Here is a 23,082-nt window from a genome sequence, read left to right on the forward strand (position 1 = left end):
CTACAGCATTGCGTGGATTGGCATTAATCATATCCTCCTAATTTTAATTCCTTCCTGGTAGGCAAACCTAACTTACCGACCTACATTATCCCACTTGCCCTGACAGTGTGATCACACAACATGAGGTATGGCTGAGAAGGAAATAGCTGTGGACATGAGAGACTCACCATTCCCATTATGTCATTTTCTAAAGCAAAATTTTGGTGTGATTTAAGTGCTGCTATTGCTGCACAAAGATTTGTGCCTCACCAAGCTCTGTCTCTTGATCCCTGTTCAAACCTAAAGAGCATGGGGTAAAGCCAATGGGACATTGTGTATTTCCAGAGTAATACACAGTCATCAGTAGAGGAGGCGTGCAGTCTACTAATTTAAATTACTAAAAGGTGGAATAAAAAAAAAACGCTAGTTCATTTGTAAAAAATGCTCATTTGAAAAAATTAATTTGTAACATTTGCTTATTAACCAAACTAAACCAAACAAGCCCACTCTCCCCCTGAAACCTCATTTCAGAAATTATCCTAGAAGTGAAGTCCCCTATGCAGGACATACATGTCCCTGAATCAAGACAAGGCAGCCAAGTGCCCGAGGAACAGAGAGGCGCTGGCAGCAACAGCTCCTCAAGGCACAGTGTTGAGGGTAGCCATGCTGAAGGATGGACTAGGGACACCCATGTTACCACTTAATTCTCTCTTGCCTCTGAAAGTGCCAGAGAAAGTCTGATGTCAGGTAATCACTCTTTAGGACTCATGCAGACATCAAGGACTTGGTTACATGTATGATGGTAGCAGAGCTTGATGAGGTAGCTCCTTGCCTGGATAAATGACGAATATTTATCATTCTTCACGAACTGCAGTGATAGGACAAGGAGCAATGGGTACAAATTGAAAGAAAGGAAATTTAAGTTAGGTATTAGAAAGAAATTTTTAACTGTGAGGGTGGTTAGACACTGAAACAGGTTTCCCAAAGAGGTTTTGGGTGTCCCAACCCTGACAGTGTTCAAAGCCAGGTTGAATAAGGCCTTGAGCAACCTGGTCTAGTGGAAGGTGCCCATGGCAATGGGGGGGTGAGACTAAATTATCTTTAAGGTCCATTTCAACCCCTTAACATTTTATGATTCTATGGTCATGTTAAGGCTGGCTTACACTACGTATTTGACTAGTAGGAAGGCTGCTGTGGAGAGGGGGTCAAGTAGTCTTCTTGACACCCTTCTGGCCCTCTGGCCCTGTTAGGAGCAGATACTGCAATATGTCCCTTGCCTGGTGAGAGAGACTGTAACAAAAGATAGTGTGACACAGATCATTTGGAGGTGGTTGGAGTATGGGAATGGGGCTGCCTAGGGAGGAAGGTCTGAAAAGGAGGAATACCTGAAAGCCCCAACAGACTCCATGCTTGCTAAATCATGATGTACTTTCAAGGGCACTCTAAACCATTAAAAATCAGATTGTTGCTAAAAGCAGTTGTTTTGCCTTCACCTTGCCCAAGGTACTTCTTAACTTCTGCTGTTCCCTCTCCCCAGCTAACTAATTTCTGACCTAGGTTAGTTCTCCTGATGTAGGAAAAGGGACAGTGAGGGCAAGGGTGAAACAGCTGCTTTCGCTGCCACATCCAGGTTAAAACTGCTCACAATACTGACTTAAACTACCATCAGACTTGTTATATGAGACAGATGGATCGTTCAAGGATCTCGCCTTTGATGCAACATCCTAAAGCCACTCTCCCCTTGGAGCACACCTGTGCTCTAACCACTTCCACAAGGCAAATTCCCAAAAGATCTCCAGTCTAGGTAACCACCGACTTTAAACCATTTATTTGCACATGAGAAGCCCCCAGAGGGCTCCGAAGTTTTCCCACACGGTAAGGTAACGACAGGCGATAACTCGGCGAAGAGTCACCTCCGGATTTCCCAACGGTGTCTGGACACGGCTCCCTTTGTGGGCGCGACGCCTCAAAGCAGCGACCTTTGTGGTCCTTGAGAAAACAGCACGGGGGAATGGGAAGCTGATCCCCGCCATCCTCCCCCGCGGGTCCCCGCCAGGGCACGGCGAGACGCGGCAGCGCCAGCGCGGCCCCGCTCCGGCCCCGCGCCCGGCGCTGGGGGATCCCGGACCCCGCGCTGCTCCGCTCGCCTCAACAGTGCCACCCAGTGCCTCTTTTGTATCATTTCAAGTGGAAACGGGGGCTCGAAAGCGGGGAAATCCGCCTTTAAGGCAGAACGGAGTCACAAGGAGCGAGTGAAAGCAGCTGGCGAGCAGCAGTGGGGTGTGCTGTGAGCTGCGGGTGCCCCCAGCTACCGGGAACCATTGACAGAAAAGAGCGGACATTTCTGATTTAAAACAAAACAAGTGAACCCCCCCAAACAAAACCCCAAAACAAAATCCGTGCCACAGTTCTCCGGTTTTTAAATGGCCTAACGTGTTTCCCGGCTTGTTTTAACGTGAGAGGCAGGGGTATGAAGGTCAGTGGGAGCTTCCTTGGGTCTTTGCTACAACAAATGTTCCCGTGAGTGAATGGGTAAAGCAGGATTGAAAACTGAAAAGTTCATCCATTCATAGAGGAAATTCCCTTATTAATAAAAACCAGCAGCAGCGATAACTGCCACAGCCGAATAGTGGCTGTGGGAGGGACGAGTCCCACACCCCAAGCCCAGGGATGCAGGGAGTGGGGAAACTGGGGGCTTGCCCCCACTGCGGGGCATGAAAAGGAACCAGTTGGTGGCAACATATGTGTATTGCATTTCTCTGCAAAATTTGCAAGTAGCTAATTAAATTTCTGACGCTGAATCCTTGGCTGAGATCATTTCAATGGGCAGGGTTGGTTGCTTTTTTTTTTCTCCTTACAGGAGTTCCCTCCCCTCCTTCTTCCCATCCTCCGCCTATTAAAACAACTCAAGTCTCACTTGTTAAAAGACCCCATAACGTGGAAGAGGCAGAAACGCAGCAGCAGCAGCAGGAAAGAAAAAGACGTCTGGAAAATATTACCCATTTGCTGCTGCTGCTGCTGAGAAACCTCATTGAAACTGTTACTTGGGCAGCAAGGTATCACCAAAGAGACTTTATCTGATGCTATACATCTCAAACTTTCAGACGCTGCCTTGCAACTTCTCCAGGCTCCTGGCTAGCCGGGTTTGAAATAAGATCTTCAGCTTCGACCACGAGAAACTAACTCCTAATTTATTATTTCTAACTTTATTATTATTATTATTATTATTATTATTATCATTATTATTACTATTATTTGAGGAAAAAAAATCCCACAACTTTGAGCTAGAAACTGAAGCAGAGAAAGACAAATGCGTGGTAATTGTGAAAACACGTGGGAGAAAATGAGTAGGACTGACTAGCCTTAAGCGACTTTTTTATTATTTTCATTTTTAATTATTTTTTGTTTCTGAGCGTCTCAATAAGTCCGTGAAAAGTGCGATTTGATTTTTTTACCTCAAACTTGGAAACTATTCAGCGGGAGAAACGGTACGTGAGACCACACAGTTGGCTGGAGCCCCTCTATGACCAAAGGACAGAAGGACGAACAAGGTAGGTGATTTATGATTACGCTTCTGTCAGCTCAACAGTAGAAGACCCCCTCCTCCCATCCCCACTATTCAAGGGAGGAAAGCTGAAACACATCCCCAGAATACGAGTGGGGCTGGGGGAGGATCTTACCGGCTCTTACGCTACACCTATTTCAGCAATGAATAGGACCGTCGTGAGGATGAATGAGGTTTTCAGCTTCAACCCCTCCTCCGTGTAATCCGTTTAAAACACTGCTGAGCGCCAAGATCGGGGGAGGGGGGGAGCCAGCAAAAACAAAACCTCTCAAAAGATCCTAAAATTAAAATCTAGAGCAGGTTAGGCAGCTGCTCCGCTCAGCCCAGAGGGGAAGGCGAGACCAGCTGAGAGCCCAGGTGGAGTTCTCTCCGGCCGTTCCCCGGCTGTGCATCCAGGGCCAGGCGGGGGACGCGACAGGAGCGGCGGGAGGGATGGGACTGAGGGAGGGAGGCGAGGCGGCGGGCGTGGGGCTGGAGTGGGGCGGGCGTCCCGCCCCGGAGCGGGGAAACCAGCGCTCCTGAGCCGCTGGGGCGCCGCGCCGAGCGCGGAGGGCGGTTTCCCGAGCTCAGGAGGTTCGGGGGAGGCGGGATGCGTGGGGGGGGTGTTGCCCGCAGGCTTCCAGCGCCGCACGCCCGCCCCGGCCCCCCCCCGGCGGGGCGCCAGCCGGCCAGACCCGCGCTGGTGGCGGGGCCGGCCGAGGGAGGGTCGCACTTCGCGGGGGGCGAAGGCAGCGCCAGCGCAACCCGGGACGGCCCCGTCGGGTCCCGCACGGCGCGAGTCCCGCCACCCGGGCACAGCCCCCCCATCCCGGGCGGAGCGGGGCCGCCTCCCGTGACGTGGCGGCGCGGGGGATCCCCGGCCCCGCCCCCTCCGTGACGCACAGCACCGCCCCCGCGGGCGGCGGGGCCGGGGATCCCCCTCCGAGCGGCCCCGCCGAGCGCACGGCACCGCCCGAGGGAGCTGCGCGGCCCCCAGGCCCCTCCCGCCTGAAAACCGCGCCCCTCTATTCCCGACAGCCCTGCCCGGCACCTGTCCGAGCGTCCGTTCGTGCCTCTCGGACACGGCCGCGACTCACCTCGCCACACTCCGTAGTAATGCTGGCAGAAGGGTGAAATGGACCTTGAGAGAGAATTTACCGCATTTCCCTTCCCCCGAGAGGACCCAAATGTGGTACAACACTCCTGATGGGCGTTGTCTTAGTCTAGAGGAGGGAAAACTGAGGGGGGATCTCATCAATGCACATAAATATCTCCGAAGTGAGTGCCAAGAGGATGGTGCAAGACTGTTTTCCGTGGTGCCCAGTGAAAGGATGAGGAGCAGTGGCCATAAACTAAAACACAAGAAGCTTCACCTCAACATGAGGAATAACTTCTTTCCATTGAGAGTGGCAGGGCACTGGAACAGGCTGCCCGGGGAGGTTGTGAAGTCTCTCTCTCTGGAGACATTCAAAACCCACCTGGATGTGTTCCTGTGTGACCTGCACTGGGTGACCCTGCCTTGGCAGGGGAGTTGGACTGGATGATTGCCAGAAGTCCCTTCCAACCCCAACAGTTCTGTGATTCTTCAAGGCTGCGGTGATCCCACATCTCCCAGGGCTCAGCTGCTCCTCTTGTTTCACTCGGCTTCATAGTCTCCTTCCTCAAGGATCATTTTTCCATCAGCACCCATGCACTTTTTCAAAAGCACACATTGCATGTAACATGGATGCCTCAGTGCTTCTTTTGGGGATTGGTTAGGTTACTTCACCTGAGGATGATGGCAGTGAAATATGTTCTCTTTCCCTGAAAAACTTTGCAAAATTCAGCAACTCCTAGGCTAGAGGAGTTTTATCTCTGGTGTCAGTAAAGCCGGGATTTCATTTCAGGGTAGTAAATCTTTCTTACCCCTCATGCAAGGAGAGAAAAACCTGAGGAAAGGTTTTCTCAGTAGGAAGAGCAACTCTACTGGTTTCAGTGGAGTTTTCCATGCAAGTTCACTAGCAAAAAACTATTTGTGGCATGAAAGGACATTTGCTTCAAGGTGTTGCTATTTAAGATTAGTGTATAAAGCAGCAAAGTAGTCCTCCATTCAGTGTAGTGGGACTTGACTAAGTCAAACAAGGTATGACCTGTGCTTTATAACCTAATTGCAAGATAATAAGCTGTGTACACCAAATAAATATTTATTTGCTCTATTAAGTAATGAAATAGTCGAGTTTGTGCATCCAGGGACTTCATAACTGGCAACCAGAAAGTATTTCTGAACTAGATTTTTGTTTAACCACAATCCAAAATATCTGAGTATCAGTATGATTTACTCCTTTATTTATTTCTTAGAGCATTTGTTTGGGGGGAGTTGTTGTTGGTTTGCTTTTCTTTTTGCTAATTTAACAACTAGTGTATGACTGTCTACATTACACTCAAATCCAACCAGCAGCTGTAAAATTCATTCCATGTTGGTTACTCAAACCTGTAAGAGACTAAATTTTGGCAGTTTAGTGGGAAATATACGTTGATCAGATAGGAGATTCTTGATTTGCTGACCAAAGCCTGTGAATACAGATACACTTTGCCATCATTAGTAATCCTGTTCTTTACTTTAAACTTAACCCCGGAGTCAATTTTAGTCTAATGTGAGCCCTTTCCAGAAGATCAATAGCATAACAAAATCTGGAAGCGATAAATAACCAAAAGTACCAGATATGGTAACTGTGGTGTAATAAATATGTACAGATGAAGCATAACTCTTCAGTTTCCTCTCTTCAGGCTGTAGAATAGAAGAGGGAGTCTGGACAGCTACTTTGTGCTAGTAATTAATGTGTACCTGGAATAATTTGTACTCCAAGGATAAATGATTTAATTTGCCATCAAAATGAGGCTGATAATGAATCTAAATATTGGCTGAAAAATTGTAAGCCTCCAACACCGTGTACACACACTGAGTGTGTGTGTGTAGGGCCAGATACAGCATGTGCATGCACACACAGATGCACACACACACACACACACTTGTGTAATTGAAGCAGCTGCTCTGATGAAGCCAATGCTATTATTCTCATACGTAAGGAGGGGGGGGGGGTTAAGGCTTATAAAGATGGCATTCTTCAATTGTGAGCAAAATAGCCCTTGGTAGCTGTATGCACTTATAGCCATGTGTGTTGGCCTTTATAGTGTCAACCTCAATGATCTCAGGCATCCTACTGGATGAGAGTTGCATTTTTGTTGCAGACAAATCCCTGCTGGGTATACTTTCAGGTGAATATAGGCAAGGAAAATAGGAAGTGGTTGTTGGGTAACTTGAGAACTGGCGGATCCCATATCACCCCAGAAAGAGTTACATTGCAAAAATATCAGTAACCTAAGCCTTATGAAGGATTTTGTAGACCTCCAAAAACTTCCTTCATGATCGTGATTCCCATTTTACGGGTGAGGAAGCTGAAACAGAGAGGTGAATCCACTTATCTAAGGTTATCCCGCAGGTGAATAACAACACTAGGAACCAAATCCAAATTATCTGGGTCCTGATCAACTCTTAGATTCTCTAACATAAGAAATGCAGTTGTTAACACTGACCCATCTAACAACCTTCATAAGGGAGGTTAATCTCTATAATAAATTTCTCAAACATATAGATACATTTTTATCTTGAGTGTCCCGGAAATAGCATCTTCACAGAGAAAGATTTTTTTTTTTTACATCTTTACTACAGAACTGCAAGGTATATTATCCACTGATTTCCCTCTTCTGTAAAAATACCTAATTCAGCAAAACACATAACCATGCCACTTATCTTTAATGGCATGGTTATGTGTTTTGCTGAATCCAACGCCTCAGCATTAAGGTCCAGTACATATTCAAGAGTTCACCTTTGATACAGGCACGTAAAAATGAGACATTTTCAAAGGTTGTCTGTGCTCAGCACTTCTGGTTTCAACAATGGTTGCAGACAAATCTGACCTGTGGATCTTGTGTGAAAAGTTGATTTGTATTATCAATTTAGTTTGCACTGAGAGTGCGCTACTGAAGTCAATGCTACAAGTGCACTACCACCAACTAAACTGCTTGAGTTTCTATTGCAAAGCAATCACTTGGCACCCAAACTGGATTCCTCTTGAATGACCTAATTGCAAGCTACACCCCTGGGGGACACTTTTCAGGTTTTTAATCCATGGAGTCTGACTACACTTAGTTCAGAGTAAAACATGAAAATCTATGGAGGATGGAGTTGGGCCCTTAGCACCAATTCTTCCTCGTTGCAGATCTGTTTCTGTAGTATTAGACTATTTGCTGATGTGACCATAGCCCTAGATGTCTAGAGAGAGCACAGATCTTTTGAAGCTTTATAGGTAAAGGAGACTGTGGTGGGTGGACCTTGGCTGGCTGCATAGTGCCCTCCCAGCATCTCTCCTCAGCAGGATGTGGGTAGAGAAAATAAGATTGAAGATCACCAGGTAGGTTGAGATCAAGGCAGCTTAATAAAGCAAAGGCCATGTAGAAAGTAAAGGAAAACAAAACATTTATTCTCTACTTCAGCAGGTAGAACATCAGCAGGTGATGTTCAGCCACTTCCCTGGAAGTAGGGCTTCAGTACAGGTAGCAGTTGTTCTGGAAAAAAAATGTCATAATTAATTCCTCCCCTTCCTCTTCCTTTTACCTTTTATATCTGAGCAGATGTCATGTGGTGTGGAATAACCTTTGGTCAGTTTGGGTCAGCTGTCCTGGTTATGTCACCTCCCAGGATCTTGCCCACCCCTAGTAAACTGGTGTAGGGGAAACATTGGAGAGACAGCCTGGATGTTGTGAGATGCTCAGCAGTAGCCAAAACACTGGTATGTTCTCAACACCTTCCTAGCTATAAATGCAAAGCATAGCACTATGAGGACTGCTATGGGAAAAATTAACTCCATCTCACCCAAATCCAATACAGGCAAAAAATGAGCACGTTTGTGATTGAACTTTTACTGTTGTCTCCTGGATAGATATTGACTTTTGCAGCTTATGGCTGTGATTTTTTAAAATGTCTTCACATGTTTGGAATTAATAAGTCCTAATTCTTTCAAACAACCTTCCAAATCATTACACATGATGTACAAACTTTCTGTCTCCCCCTCTTGCTTTTTTATATTCTGGGGAAAACTATCCAGAAATACTACAGGGCAATGTTTGAGTGTTGTGCATGAAAGACAATTTCTGACAGAGATGATGTAGTGAGCTGCATCCCCATTTGTTACAAGCAAACCTAACTTCAGTTTGATCCCCCATCAGTCACTGGTTCCATATCCTGTATCAGCAGATGCCAGGTACCACCTGGTTTCTTCCTTTAAAATAAGTGAAGAGACCGCAAATAATATTGATTGTCTTCAGACACCAATGCACATACATTTTCTGGATATGTATTTGACCCTATCTGTTTGTTACCTTTTTGATGTACTAGTAAAAAAATACGCTTTTCTTTTTTTCTCTATGCCTCCTGACTTCTACTGTCTTCAGTTCCTGGTACTGTCAGGGATCCATGAAAGCTGATTAATAACCATATGGACAGACCATGCTACATGATTTTGGAGTGGTGTTTTACCACAGAAGTCACCAGCATTCTTTGCTGAGGAAAGACCAAAGACCCAGCCCAAAGCAAGGCATATGAACCTGCTGAATTTCAATCAAGTGTCTAGATCTTATTAAAGTTAGGTCTGTGTACAATAACTACAGTTAACTGCTAGCCTAAATATTTTTCAGAATAGAGAGAACTGAAGCATATTTTGCTATGTTCTTCTAATTTGAGATCTAAGGCATTATTCAGTCTGAGAAAGGAGTGTGATCTCTAGTGCTGCAGTTAATACCCCCATCATTATATGTAGAGGGTAGGTATCACTCATTTGTTAACCTGATTTTTTTTCTGAAAATGATGTTAGAAGACTACAACTTTTAGTCATGCCAGTTCTTGATATTAATGTAGAGTAAGTTCTCCTTTGTCATAGGTTGGAAAAAAAGATCCTATTTTTTGTGGCTTTATCAGGGTGCCAAAAGAGACACAATGCCAAAGACTTCACTAGGTGGACTCTGATGCTGAGTACATGCAAGAGTTCATTTCTTGGCCATGCTTTTCCATAGGAGCATCCAAAGAAAGGCACATTACCTCCTCCTGTACAGTCACTACAAGGCACATATATCCTTGGGACCTCTTAGTGAATCAAAATGTGTGAGTGAATCAGCAACAGCCTACACAGCATTAGGATTTAGCATATGACTTTCACATTTAATTTCTACTAGATGTGCTGGTGAGCACTGCTCAGCTCCATCCACGAAAGTAAACAGCTGCAATATATGACAACAAATTGCTCAATAGCAGGCTTTGAAACCTCTTTACGTACACTCATCTTGTTTATACAAACCTGGAGTCTGTTTGCTGGAGGCTGCGTAAAGCTCGTACTGGGCTCAGCACTGTGGGGTTAGGGGAAGGTGCGTGTAAAGGATTTAGGTGCCCAAATTGCAAAATAGAATTATTATATTTCACTGTGTTAGGCCAGACTAGATGCTCATAACAGCACTGTCTGACCTAAAAATCTCTAATGCAGCTGCTCCCTACCCTTGGTGTTAGTATTTGACTCAGCAGTTCATTTTTGGTCCCAGACTTGTACAAGCACCATTTCCTTTTACTTTTGGCTCAATTACTGGAGAAGGGTGGAGAGTTTTTGGCTTCTTTGCCATTGTTTGGGCATGTTCAAGTTGATAAAGATCATTTCTGCTGGGCAAGCTATCAATAGCTCACGTGTTTAAGCTTGAGAATATTGAGCAACTTTTTCCAGAGTTCCTTGAGATTCAGTCACTTAAAACACTATACATAAAAACCTCAATTGCACATACAAAGAGCAAAGTTTCTTTGATGAAAGCCAGGAATTTAGATCAAAACACCATTTATTTTCCTAAGGATGACAGTGAAAGGATAGAAAAAAAATGCTGTTTTATTAGCACCAGAAGTCCATTTCTTGATTTTAAAAGACTGGGGGTTTGCAACAGAGGGAAGCTGGGCTGTAATGACAAGATCAGAGAATTATTTTTTTTTTCCTTTTTTTGCAGAAGCACTTCACAGGTAGAGAAAAGCAATAACAAATTAGTATAAAAGATACCTAGTACAGTATATAGGCAGTCAGATGTAACCACTCCAGATCTTAATCTAAATCCTGTGACTCCTACCCATCAAAGCGGTCCATTTATTTCAGCCATATAATTGTTAATGTAAGCAGACTCTGGCCCCTACTCACTGATACAAATGTTCTATTTCTGGCAAGAGAAAAGAAGTGATAAATCCCAAAAGGGAAAGCATAGTACAGCTGCACCATTAATGAGATTTACCTTGATGTTTGTGACATTTTGCATGCGTGAGGAATTAGTAAACACACAAGCTATTTGACTTTAAGGTAATCTAGAAGGGGATCCGTTAGTTAATCTCTTTTCTAAAGCAAGTCTAATTTGGGCACTGGGGTTTAATTCACATATACCAGTAGAGGTAAGCATATCTTTTATTAGGCTTCTTTATCACCCCCACTGTGAAAAATTTTCAGACAGGCCAGAGCAGGGATGGTGGATGATTACAGCACCTGTCAGAGCCCAGCCATAAGTATTCAAGGAAGTCATAAAGATGGGGTCCGATTTCTTTAACAGTGCCTCCAAATATACATTTAAGAGGCTTCCTTCTGTCTTGAAATTTAAGACCCTCAATAGCCAGTGGAAAAAAAGCAACGTCTTTGTAACCTCCGACTTCATGCTCATCTAGTTTTATTTTGATTTGGTAAGTGATTCTGTGTTGACTTTTTTTTTCCAAGCCTATAACTTGTCAGACATATATAATTGATGACAGCTATGTTGCTGTAGCTTGGTAGTAATTTTTCAATGAAGAGTTAAAAACATATATGAGGTGAAGAAGTCCTGTTCCAACTTCAGCTTTGGCCAACAGATGGTGAAACAAATATGATCAGCAAATGAGCAAGATGATAGCAGCAGGGAAAACATGAATAATAGCAAGAAAACACAAATATTAAGTCCATTACTCTGAGAGGATCCAATTCAGCAAAATATTCAAGCATGAGCTTTATTGACTTGCAACACACTTGCTGGGTTAGCCTTAAACAGACATTATCTGTTTTATGTCCTTCACATTAAATGCATCCAGTGACAGAAAACATTGTCATTAACTTCCTGTAATTCTGAGAAAGCATAAAATTGTTAATGTGATTGTCAACAGAAAGCAGTTAGGTAGCAATATAATCTGCCCGTCTGCCTGTCTATGCTCTTTGTCTCGAGAATACCAGAGCACCCTCCATGCCAGCCACAGCCCAGAGCTTAGGTTAGAAGATTTTACAGGCAGGTAACCTAAGTATGTAGAAGTGGTCAGAATCAACTGATGTCCTAAGGAATTTCTGAGTCCAGGGTGGAGTCTTGGCTCTGTTAAATTTATGAGTATTTTTGCCACAGACTTAATCTAAGTCAAGCTTTAGCCCCTATACACACATGCTCACGTGTGCATATATCTATGTACACAAATGTATAAATAATACATTTTTGCAATGGTATTGAGAAGACCTTTTAAAGCAGATGTCTGATTATATAAATATAAATTATAAATATAGTCAGACATCTGTTTAAAAAATTATAAATACATTCAGACATCTGTTTTAAGAATGTCTTTCCAATATTTTTGCAAACATAACTAAGCGACCGAAACAATTTGGGGTGGGATGTGGTCATGACATGGATGGGGGATGAGGAGGGGCTGCCCAGACATTCAGCTGTTCCACTTGCCTGTGACTATATGAAGTGAGTGGTGGCCCAAGAGCCCTTCTCCAACCTCCTTAGGGAAATATGACAGAGCATCTCATCCAGCAAGCCCAGGCTGCCAAAATAAGATCCTGACACAGATAGCAACTTCTGTGAGGACATTACAAATAGCAAACATCTCTGCTACACTAAGTGTATTTGGGTCATGCTTTACATGCAGAAAATACTGCAAAGAGATGTTATGTTGAGCAAGGTGATGCCGCAAGTCGTGAGCCAGAAGCTCAGGGTGTATCTGTTGCTGCTGAGATCTGTGTTGTAGCCACGTGAACCGCTTATGAGATCTTACATCAGCAAGTGGTGGCTCTGCTAACGGTTTCCCTACTTCTTTGCAGATGTATTGTGAGAGGTTTATATGCATCCTGAGAATACTTGGAACCACACTCTTTGGGGTGTCCCTCCTGCTGGGAATCACCGCTGCTTACATTGTAGGCTACCAGTTCATCCAAACAGACAACTACTACTTCTCCTTTGGACTCTATGGTGCTATCTTGGCATCACATCTCATCATCCAAAGCCTGTTTGCCTACCTAGAGCACAGGAAAATGAAACGGTCGCTAGAGACTCCAATCAAGCTGAACAAAACAGTTGCCCTTTGTATTGCTGCCTATCAAGAGGATCCTGACTACTTAAGAAAATGTTTACTTTCTGTGAAAAGATTGACCTACCCTGGAATTAAAGTTGTTATGGTCATTGATGGGAACTCAGAAGATGACATTTACATGATGGACATTTTCACTGAAATCATGGGTAGGGACACATGTGCCACTTATGTCTGGAATAATAACTTCCACGACAAAGGTCCAGGTGAGACAGAAGAGTCTCACAGAGAAAGCATGCAACATGTATCTCAGCTGGTCCTGTCCAACAAAAGTGTTTGCATCATGCAGAAATGGGGTGGAAAAAGAGAAGTAATGTACACAGCATTCAAAGCACTGGGGAGAAGCGTGGATTATGTACAGGTAGGTATTAGAGCATCAGGTCAGTGCCAATTCAAACACACTTTGAAAGAAAGCAGCTTTTGTATATTTTGTGCAGCATGTTAGAGGCTATCCTAGTCCCTGATGAACACAGTGCTCCTTTCAGTCTGTTTGGAAACAGCTTGACCGTTAAAAGGGTATTTTGCTAGCTTTTAAAATGGCCTGTCTATCTGTGACTATGTTAAATCTGTGCACCAGCTACTGGAGAAATCCGAAATCCTCCCCGAGCCTTCAGTGCTGCCCCATCATCCAAATGGTTTTGCTTCACACAAAGACAGTGGCCTCCTGAAAACCCTGTCTATGCTCCTGTAGGTTAAGATCTTGGGTAAGACTTTATTTTGTGAGGTTGTTAGTGGCCCCATGTGAGCAGACAGACAGGTATTTGAAGGCACTAGGGAATATCTCAGAGCAGTGGTGGAATCTATAAGAAACATGAGGATATTTTAAAGGCATCAAAGCCTATGTGGAGTATTCAATAAAAGGGTCAATGTGCAGATTTGAAAGAAAGATTTCTCCAGCTAAAGCCTGAAGGAGCTTTTGCTTCATCATTTACAGCTGCATTACCTCACTCACCGCAACTTGGCCTTTAAAGCTCTTACGACACTATTCACTTAAAAATGAATTAGGCTGGGTCCTCTCTCCCTGCTTTCAAAGCAGCAGAGGCACATTTCTTTCCAACTGCCTTAGATCCCCTGAAAGATTGTCTTGCTTTTGCCTTACTTACATGGGAGCACTTCTCACTCCTGCAAACAGCTCTGCTGATTGTGGGAGGAGGTCATGTATAAGGAAGGTGGGTGGGATCAGGATCTCTAGCTGGACACTAAGGTCCCTTCCTTATCATTCAAGGCCAACAAGGCTCATTTGACTAATACCACTGAATATGAGATGATCTTCCTAATGAACTACCCTCAGTTCTTCCCGCCTTCTCCCAAACTCAGAGCATCCAGCAGTCTCCTCCGGTGGATCAGCAGCAACTCGTGAGATGCTCTCTGCTGGCTCAGGGCAGCTGCATGGCTGAGCCATATGTGTTTCTGGGGTCTGTGCCCAGCCTTGTATGGGTGTGTGCATGCTCTGCACAGCACAGCATCCACGTGCACAGTGTCCAAGGGATGTGGAGAGCCTGCCAGTAGCTGGGCTGAGACCAGTGAGTCTTCCATGCACAGGAGGGGCAGGAACTGAAGAATGCCAGGAACCGCTCTGTTACTGGAGCTTGGAGAGTAAGGCGAAGATTTAAAACCCGTCCCCTACCACTTCTCAGACTGAAACCAATTTATTCTCTGAAAACCGTGGCCTTAAGTTCTCCATTGTCTGCACTTTGATTCTGTGCTGTAAGGAACTATGATGGGATAAAAAATGCTGATTTTCTCTATTAGCATGGGTTTATAATCACTTCATACAGAAATACCAGATTGCAGAGAAAGAAGGCAGAGAGGAAGCTGATTCATTGCAAGTTTCCTCCCTCAGTCCAGGTCTTGCATTTTTCAGGGAACCTGGAAAAAATGTTTCTATTTCAACAGTCCTAGCATAAAATGAGAAAATGGAAGAGGTATTTCTGGTCAGTTAACACTCCTGACCGGGCTCAGAAGTCCTAATGAATTAGTCAGGGACTGTAATACTGCTCTGAGCAAAGTCTGCAGTAATGACTAATGCCACAGTCACATCTAGAGTTACATCTGTAATAGAAATGCAGCACCTTGGTGGCCCTGGAGACTACACAGTCATGAAGGAATGTAGCTAAAACGTGGCTTTGTTTTATGAATGAATGAAGCTTGAGATATTTTAAATGGTTCTTTGGGGGTACCCAGGGTAAATTACTTTAAACAGGCCCAATATATTAAAGGCTAAGCAATCTGCATCAATGATCAAGCACTTAAAAAAGTGGACCATTCAGCACCACTGCTCTCCCTGAAACTGTAGGCCTTGAAATTGTACGGTTTTTAAAACTCCACCTTGGGGTTATGGACAGGCAACCATAAGCTGACAAACCAGTGCAGATAACAAGCTGTTGCTATTAGTGGTGTCTCATTAAGTACCTGAAATTGCTGTGTAGGCTGATTTCCATCCTGCAGGAGGTTAGCAGTGTGCAAGTAATCAGGTGGAGGAGTTAAAGTGGCAGGTGTCATTGGTGCAGAGCTGGTTGCGGCAGCCAGGGTACAATTCATCTTGGCTTGATGGAGGTACCTGTCCGGACAGTCCAGCACAGTCTGAACTTCTCAAAGCAGCTTGGATAAGCTGTCACTGGCTACAAAAAGTATCTGAACAGCTCGCTTAAGGTCAGCCGTCCCTTTCATGCAACTCTGTGACCCAAGGCAGTAATTTTCAGGTCACTCAGCCTTTATGTGGAAAGATGGCAAATTGCCTCTTGGGCTGTCCTGGGCCACCTCTGGCTGGGCAGACCTCAGTGTGTTTTATTTGGGTTCCTAAGTGTCTGTATTTGGGAGTGTCCTCTTTTCACATGCAAAAACCTCATCCAGATGAAAAATAATGGCTTGTTAGGTTTGTCCCAGAATCCCAGACATGTCCACTGTGCTGGCATGCCCAGGACATGTAATGGTAACTTGTAAATAAATACAGTGTTTTCCTCATTTCATATTAGTGAGGGTTCTCATGGGCAGGCCTTTCTGCTATAGACAAATGCATCTGATGGGATGGTGGCTGCTCAAGGGACAGGTTCTGGAGGGAAAGCAGAGGGGCTGGGGAGGGAGCTGATCCCAGCCCACCACTCTTGGTCACAAGAAATGGGATCCCAGGTGCCTGAGCACCCTGGGAATTCAGCAAACTACAGATTACCTGTGCAAAACACTTGGCAACAGGTCTTTCCAGGAGCCTCTGGTGAAATACAAGCATCCTTTCTCCTCTTCAGTAGAATTGTTTTGCTCCCTTTCTGTCACCAAGCGCTGCCACTGATGACAGCTTTCCACTAAAGCTGGAAGCACACCTTGGCCAGGTTACAAAGGTGCTCCTTGGGATGAGTCGTTTGAGGAGAGGAGATGGATGCATCAAGTTAGTGCAAGCTGGAGATGCTTGTGGCTTTTCTTCTGATGGAAATATGAGAGCTTTCATCACCTTTATCCTCTTGGCCCCCTCTGAGTGAGCATGGAGGGGAGCATGCTTGCAGACTCCCAGCTGCATCCCAAGCTATGCTGCCCAACTATTCTGGGTAACCTCTCCTCTTGAGCCTGGTCTATAACAGAGCTTCAAAATGCTCTCCTCCCCCTTTATAGACCAGACATGAAGGTTACTGCTTCCCTGGAGTGAGAGGGCTTGGGTTGAATTGAAAGTTTGCACAGAAGAACACCAAAATTAAGATACCTGATACAAAGCCTCAGCAGAATCTGTCTTAATATGTTGTTCATGCAGAGCTACTGACTTTAGCACCTACTGACCCCATCAAAATCACAGGAATCAGTGTGGGGACAAACTGCAAGCAGTATGAGAATTTGTAGATCAGGATTCAGCCAGTCAGAGGGGGATTTCTGGGACAGTCTCTGCTCCAGTTCCTGGGCGTCTGTGAAGTGAGTTCACACACTATGTGGGCAATGCTTTCAGCACCAGCAACTGCGACAAGGAAACACCCACTTTTTTTAAACAGGCTGCAGCCCGTGCTGTTCTCCTCAGAGCAAATGAAAGTAATGCCAGCTGCCTTGCAGACCAGCCAGCCTGTCTGAGCCCTCCTCCTACTCTCCAGGGGAAAGCCAATTTCCTAATGTACACAGAATTTAGTTGACTAGGAGTGTTTGTGTAGCTGAAATGCCTTGCGTTTGTCATCTATTTCTGCCCTGATCTCATGGAGTACTGAACTTCAAGACTCATTCCTTCTGGCCTTACATATTTTTTACAAGAATGCCAGAGAAAAATAGCAAATAATTTCTATATATCAAATGTCAAATCACGGCACTACTAATAACACACCGTACATCTAAAATTAAAATGAATTTGTGCTGGAATCCAAGATACATATCTTACATGAATTGCTAAAGTCTTCTGTGAGTGAAAGAACTATTAGGTTTCTTACCAGACTCCTACTTGACTTTTTTCTTTCTTTTTTTATAACAAGTGTCTGGAATTTACCTCCTCACTCCTTCCCTCATATGGCAGTGGGAAACATTTGACCAGGGTGCTCCAACTGCGCAGCTGATGCAGGGAAACCCTATGCTAGGGCTCAATAGGAATCTGCTGCACACCCACAAACATTGTCTCACTCTGTGGTGCCCCATATCTTACTCAACGAAGCCAGCCCACTGTGTTAGTAAAACACCAGAGCTGATACAGAAGAGAGGATTGTTGGAGGGCACAGCCTTAACAAGATCTGTTTCATTCAGCAACACTCTTTGCTGCCTGGTACAAATGGCCTTTAACAGAAATACCAATGCAGTCTCCAAAGTCAGATTTAATTGCATTCAGGAGAATATGCATTTAGAGTCATTATAACCACTCGCATGATTTTTATTTTCTTCTTTAACCCATTTTTGTTCTCGTTTTGTCTTACTTGTAGGTCTGTGATTCAGATACAATGCTTGATCCAGCCTCATCAGTGGAGATGGTAAAGGTTTTAGAAGAGGATCCAATGGTTGGAGGAGTGGGAGGTGATGTGCAGGTGAGTAAAACAATTTTCAGATTAACAGAGGGGTTTCAGCAATTATTTGCATTGCAACTGATTTCCCTGCCTGGAATAGCACTGAATATACTAGATGTGTATATACTAGATGTGTATATATAATATGTGATACCATTATAGAGGCTCTTATCATACCTTGATCTTTCTGTTGATTGAATGGAAACTCTTATTCTTGTATGTGAGCACTGTGTGGTTTTAACACCCATAGCAAGCAAACAAATATTATTCTGCCTCATATATGTAAAAAGAAGGGCGCTGGCATTGTCAGGACTGTTGTGGCATCTTTGAGTCTCTGGGTATAACTGCTTGCACAAGGTACCAAAGCAAAGCTATAGGGGAGCAGGGAACTGAGAACAGGTCTCTCAAAACCATGTTCAGCATCTCAAGTACTTCTATTATATTACTACTGTCATCCAAGATTGTTAGAAATAAAAGACATTTTGAAATGCTGTGCACTATGCACTCTGTGTGTTGCTGGGTTTTGCCTGCATCTCTGGCAGGCAGGGCAATGGAAAACTCCTACGTCAGACCAGCTCCACATCTGTTAGGATTTCCAGTGTTGCCAAGTTTGGCTGACAGCTACAGCAGGAGTCTGTTGGTTCCTTTTGACACAACTCCTTCTGCTGCACTTTATAAAGAAAAATGTGTATGAATATTTCAGTAGGCCTTAGGATCAGTCCCCCATGCTCAGTTGGGTTTTTTATGTGACACAGAGAAGAAAGGCCATCTATATGGGCAAGCACTTACTAATGAATGCCCCAGTAGGCAGAAGTATTTCAGGCATGTGGCTCTCAACTCCAGAAATTAGGATTCACACAGCAACCTGAATAATTTTGGAGCTCTAGACTGGCTACAAACCAGGTATCACACTCACCCTATGCATGTGAGATGCCAGGCATGTGGAGGGAGGCAGCACAGGTTCAGCTGTGACAGTGAACGTTCATAAGCATCTGCAGAGAGAGGTAGGAAGGACATGTGTCCTCTGGGAGGAAAGGTGATGCAATGAAGGCTCTGGGCTTTTTTTTTTTCCCAGTTCATTTTCCAGGGTACACCAAATGCATTTGAGCCAGGCTTGTATCTATCTCCAAGCCCTGCTGCTTCTAAAATATTCTGGAATTAAACTGAAACAGAGACAAGATTGGCCCACGGCCTTCATACCTGACAGAAATTAGGGTCATCAGAACAAAGACTACTCTTTTTTAGTTACAGGGCAATGCTTTCTAGTTGTAGAAGGCCACAGGTCCCCCTGAAAATCCCCACACTGAGAAGACATAGGTTCAAAGCTGGCACAGCCACCCTGCCACACACTTCCTTGTTGCATCCTCTGGCACAAGCTGTGTGCTGAGAACCTGGATGCAAAGCCACGGACTTGTACATCTGCAGGCACTCATACCTCCACCGAGTGTTCAGACTCCTAGACTGTGCTTATGTCGTATTTTAAGTGTAGGTCTGAGCTTCAAGTGAGCTTTGGGGTGTGCAGAAGAGAAAGACTGAAAGTTTTATGGAGGCCAAAGGACTACAGACTCTACTGTAATATCACCTTATGTCTTGGGACAAAGTAACAGGGTTGGTACTGCAGAGGCAGAACAGGTTGTTCCTCAGAGGGCCTACTGTTGGATATGGGGCACAGTCCAGGGTCAAACCTCTGGGGCCTTACAATACCAAAAATCTAGGGCAAAGACCGTGTACTCAGCTTTTCTCATGCTCCTGTGCGAGAGCTTTAGGAAGGTTGGAAGAACTTCTGTGAGTCCCAAAGATGGGTGTGGGGATGAGAGCAGCAGGAGGCCATGTCTGGGACTCCACCAACTCTTTTTAGGAATGTCTGAGTCCAGCAGGTCTTTAAGTGGGGACAAAAGGGAGGGAGGAACGAGACAGAAAAGAAGGAAGTTTCTTGGTGGAGAAAGGAAAGTGTGTGAAGAAAAAGAAAATATCTTGGTGGAACATACTTTTGAAGGCTTCATCTCACCCTTCCTGTCAATGTCCTGTCTGAGCTGTTTGGATAACTCCTGGGTTTGCCATGAGCTGGACTCAGGAGTGAGGTTCCCACCACCTTTGGTCCAATGGTTCTCTAGTCTCTGCACATTTCTTATCAATCCAATTTGCATATTTTCTGTCTCAAGAGCTCATCTAAAATGAAAACTTTTTTTATTTTGCAGATTTTGAACAAATACGATTCCTGGATCTCCTTTCTGAGCAGTGTGCGATACTGGATGGCATTTAACATAGAAAGAGCCTGTCAGTCCTACTTTGGCTGTGTACAGTGCATCAGCGGACCTCTGGGAATGTACAGAAACTCTTTACTCCATGAATTTGTGGAAGATTGGTACAATCAAGAATTTATGGGCTCCCAGTGCAGCTTTGGAGATGACAGGCATCTAACTAACAGAGTGCTAAGTCTGGGCTATGCAACAAAATACACCGCTAGATCCAAGTGCCTTACCGAAACACCGATAGAGTATCTCAGGTGGCTGAATCAGCAGACGCGCTGGAGTAAATCCTACTTTAGAGAGTGGCTTTATAATGCAATGTGGTTCCACAAGCACCATTTGTGGATGACCTATGAAGCTGTAATCACTGGATTCTTTCCTTTCTTTCTTATCGCCACAGTCATTCAGCTCTTCTACAGGGGAAAAATCTGGAACATCCTCCTCTTCCTGTTGACAGTTCAGTTAGTTGGCCTGATAAAGTCTTCCTTTGCCAGCTTCCTTAGGGGCAACATTGTCATGGTTTTCATGTCACTCTACTCAGTGTTGTACATGTCAAGTTTACTGCCAGCAAAGATGTTTGCAATTGCCACGATAAACAAAGCAGGGTGGGGCACATCAGGAAGGAAAACCATTGTAGTTAATTTTATAGGACTCATTCCAGTCTCCATTTGGTTTACAATCCTCCTAGGTGGCGTAATTTTCACGATTTACAAGGAATCAAAAAAGCCATTTACTGAGTCAAAACAGACAGTTCTCATCATTGGCACAATACTCTATGCATGTTACTGGGTTATGCTTTTGACTTTGTACATGGTTCTTATCAACAAATGTGGCAGGCGGAAGAAAGAGCAACAACACTACGACATGGTGCTAGATGTATGATGTTTCCGTGGGAAGTTACCCAGAGTTGTAAAGCAACCCAACGACCTTGTAGTATCTGTGGCATCAGACATATGTTGCCAAGGGAAATGGATCACTGCTGCTGGGAATAAGACACATATTCCTCTGGGTTCATTTTCATCCTGCCAAAGTAAGAAAAAAACAACAATTTTTTTTTTCCAAGGGGGGGAAGACACAAACCACACAGTTTCGACCTGTTCGCAAGAAAATGGGAGAACTTCTATGTTTATGCACTTTTTTATTGTGCATACGCCTGACAGTGTTACGTTCTATATACCTCACTGGTCATGCTTATGTGTGTGGACAGACAGGAAAGGAGTTTGGAGAATTTGGAAAAGGACCTTACAACCCCTTGCAACCTAATTTATGAACTTCTCTTTTTTTATAGTTCTCTTTATAGGAAGGGTCTTTTGTTTTAGGCTGCCAAATGTAATGCCAAAGGTAAATTTTAAGAGGCCATTGGCTGAGCTGTATTTTTATATTATTGTATTATTTGTGTGTGTGTATTTTTAAGCCAACTTTTTTTTTAAATCACATATTTTATATTTTACTATCTGCCAAAAAAAGCTGCCTCCCCAACATTTTGTTCTTTAGCCTTTTTAAATATATTTAGGGAAAAAAAATCATACTTTCTCACCTCAAATTTCTGCTGAAATGATATTGTTCACAACAGAAAAAATAAAAAGTCTCTCCATTTTTGCAACTAAAAAGTCTCTCTGCATTTTTGCAACTAATGAATGGTTATTTCTGTGAAAAAGCATTTAAATGTGCTCTTTTAAGACATTTATTAAGAAAGGCCCAACATTGTCAGGTTTTGCGTACAAGCATATTTGGGCATAAAAAAGGCCAAAGGGGTAGATATGTGCAATTTGGGGTTTTTGTTTAGATAACATTGTAAAAGGGAAATTTGCTTCTCTGCTGAAAGCTTAATATCCCTGACATGCACAATAAACCATAAGGCAAGGCAGGCCTCTCTGCCACTGGAAAAGACATTGCTATAGGAAGACTCCCACTGATTTTATATAGTACTTGAGGAGTCAAAAACTTCTGATCCGGAAAAATATTGGGCACCCAAAAGTGCTGTTGACTTCACTGATGGTTGTAGTTGTTAATAATCTGCTAGTACCAAGCAGATAGTTCAGATTTTTTATTTAAAAAAAAATACATGGAAGGAAAAACTTATCAACACTTTCAAAATGTGTGTGGTGTACTATAAAATTTCTGCAGTGCCCTTCATATAGTTTACAGAAAATACAAACATCAACTTCTCTGACATCCAGTGTAATACAGACCCCAGTACTGAGCCCAGTCATTTGTGTTTGACTAGAGCATATCTACTAGAAAGGAAGCCAATTTTTTAATCAGAAAACATTGAGGCTTAGCAAATTCATCACTTCCTTGGTGCCTAATAATCAGTCTTGGACATTTATTTTGGACCATGGTTTTGAGAAATAATATTCAGGACTAAATTCTGCAATCCTTCACCAGCCAAAGGAATGTGGCATTGAGCCTTAATATACTCTATAAAGAGCAACAGAAAGCCAGCTGCTCTTTTTAGATTCTGGTATTAAAAGCACTGTGGTAAAGCAGAAATCAGCATATGATGCTTAAAGAACTTAGAAGCGTTTTCAGCTTCTCTATTTTATGCAGACATGGATAGATTCTGCTGTAGAACGAACTGCACACACACTACCTTATTTGTCTGATTATCTTGAGGTACATGATTGCTTGAAAGTCATATTAATATTATGTTAATGATTGGAGAATTGATTCATGTTAATTACAAAATAGAACAGTATTAAAAAAAAAGCAAAAGAAAAGGTAAAAATAAAAAAAAAACTTGACTATGCCTTTTAACTATTTATGATGTAAGTTAAAGCTTGGGTTAACATTCAGACGTCAAATAAATCTTCATTCTATAAAAAGATTGAATAAATTGCCTGTATTTATTCTAGCAATTATTCAATGTCCTTCCAGTATAGGTTGTATATTATAATTGCTACTTTCATAAATAAAATATTTTTG

At 43.6% G+C, this 23,082-nt stretch overlaps 1 protein-coding gene across 1 annotated transcript; it reads left to right on the forward strand.

Moving 5' to 3' along the window:
* Positions 1–2,946: 2,946 nt before the first annotated feature.
* On the forward strand, positions 2,947–23,082 carry HAS2 (hyaluronan synthase 2). The gene is made up of 4 exons (XM_027645750.1): positions 2,947–3,530; positions 12,688–13,314; positions 17,828–17,929; positions 20,107–23,082. Exons 2-4 carry the CDS (start codon positions 12,688–12,690, stop codon positions 21,037–21,039), a joined length of 1,662 nt encoding a protein of 553 aa, XP_027501551.1. The 5' UTR covers positions 2,947–3,530; the 3' UTR covers positions 21,040–23,082.

The sequence above is a fragment of the Corapipo altera genome, unplaced genomic scaffold (genome assembly GCF_003945725.1).
Source record: "Corapipo altera isolate COAL_440 unplaced genomic scaffold, ASM394572v1 51, whole genome shotgun sequence".
Lineage (NCBI taxonomy): Eukaryota > Metazoa > Chordata > Aves > Passeriformes > Pipridae > Corapipo > Corapipo altera.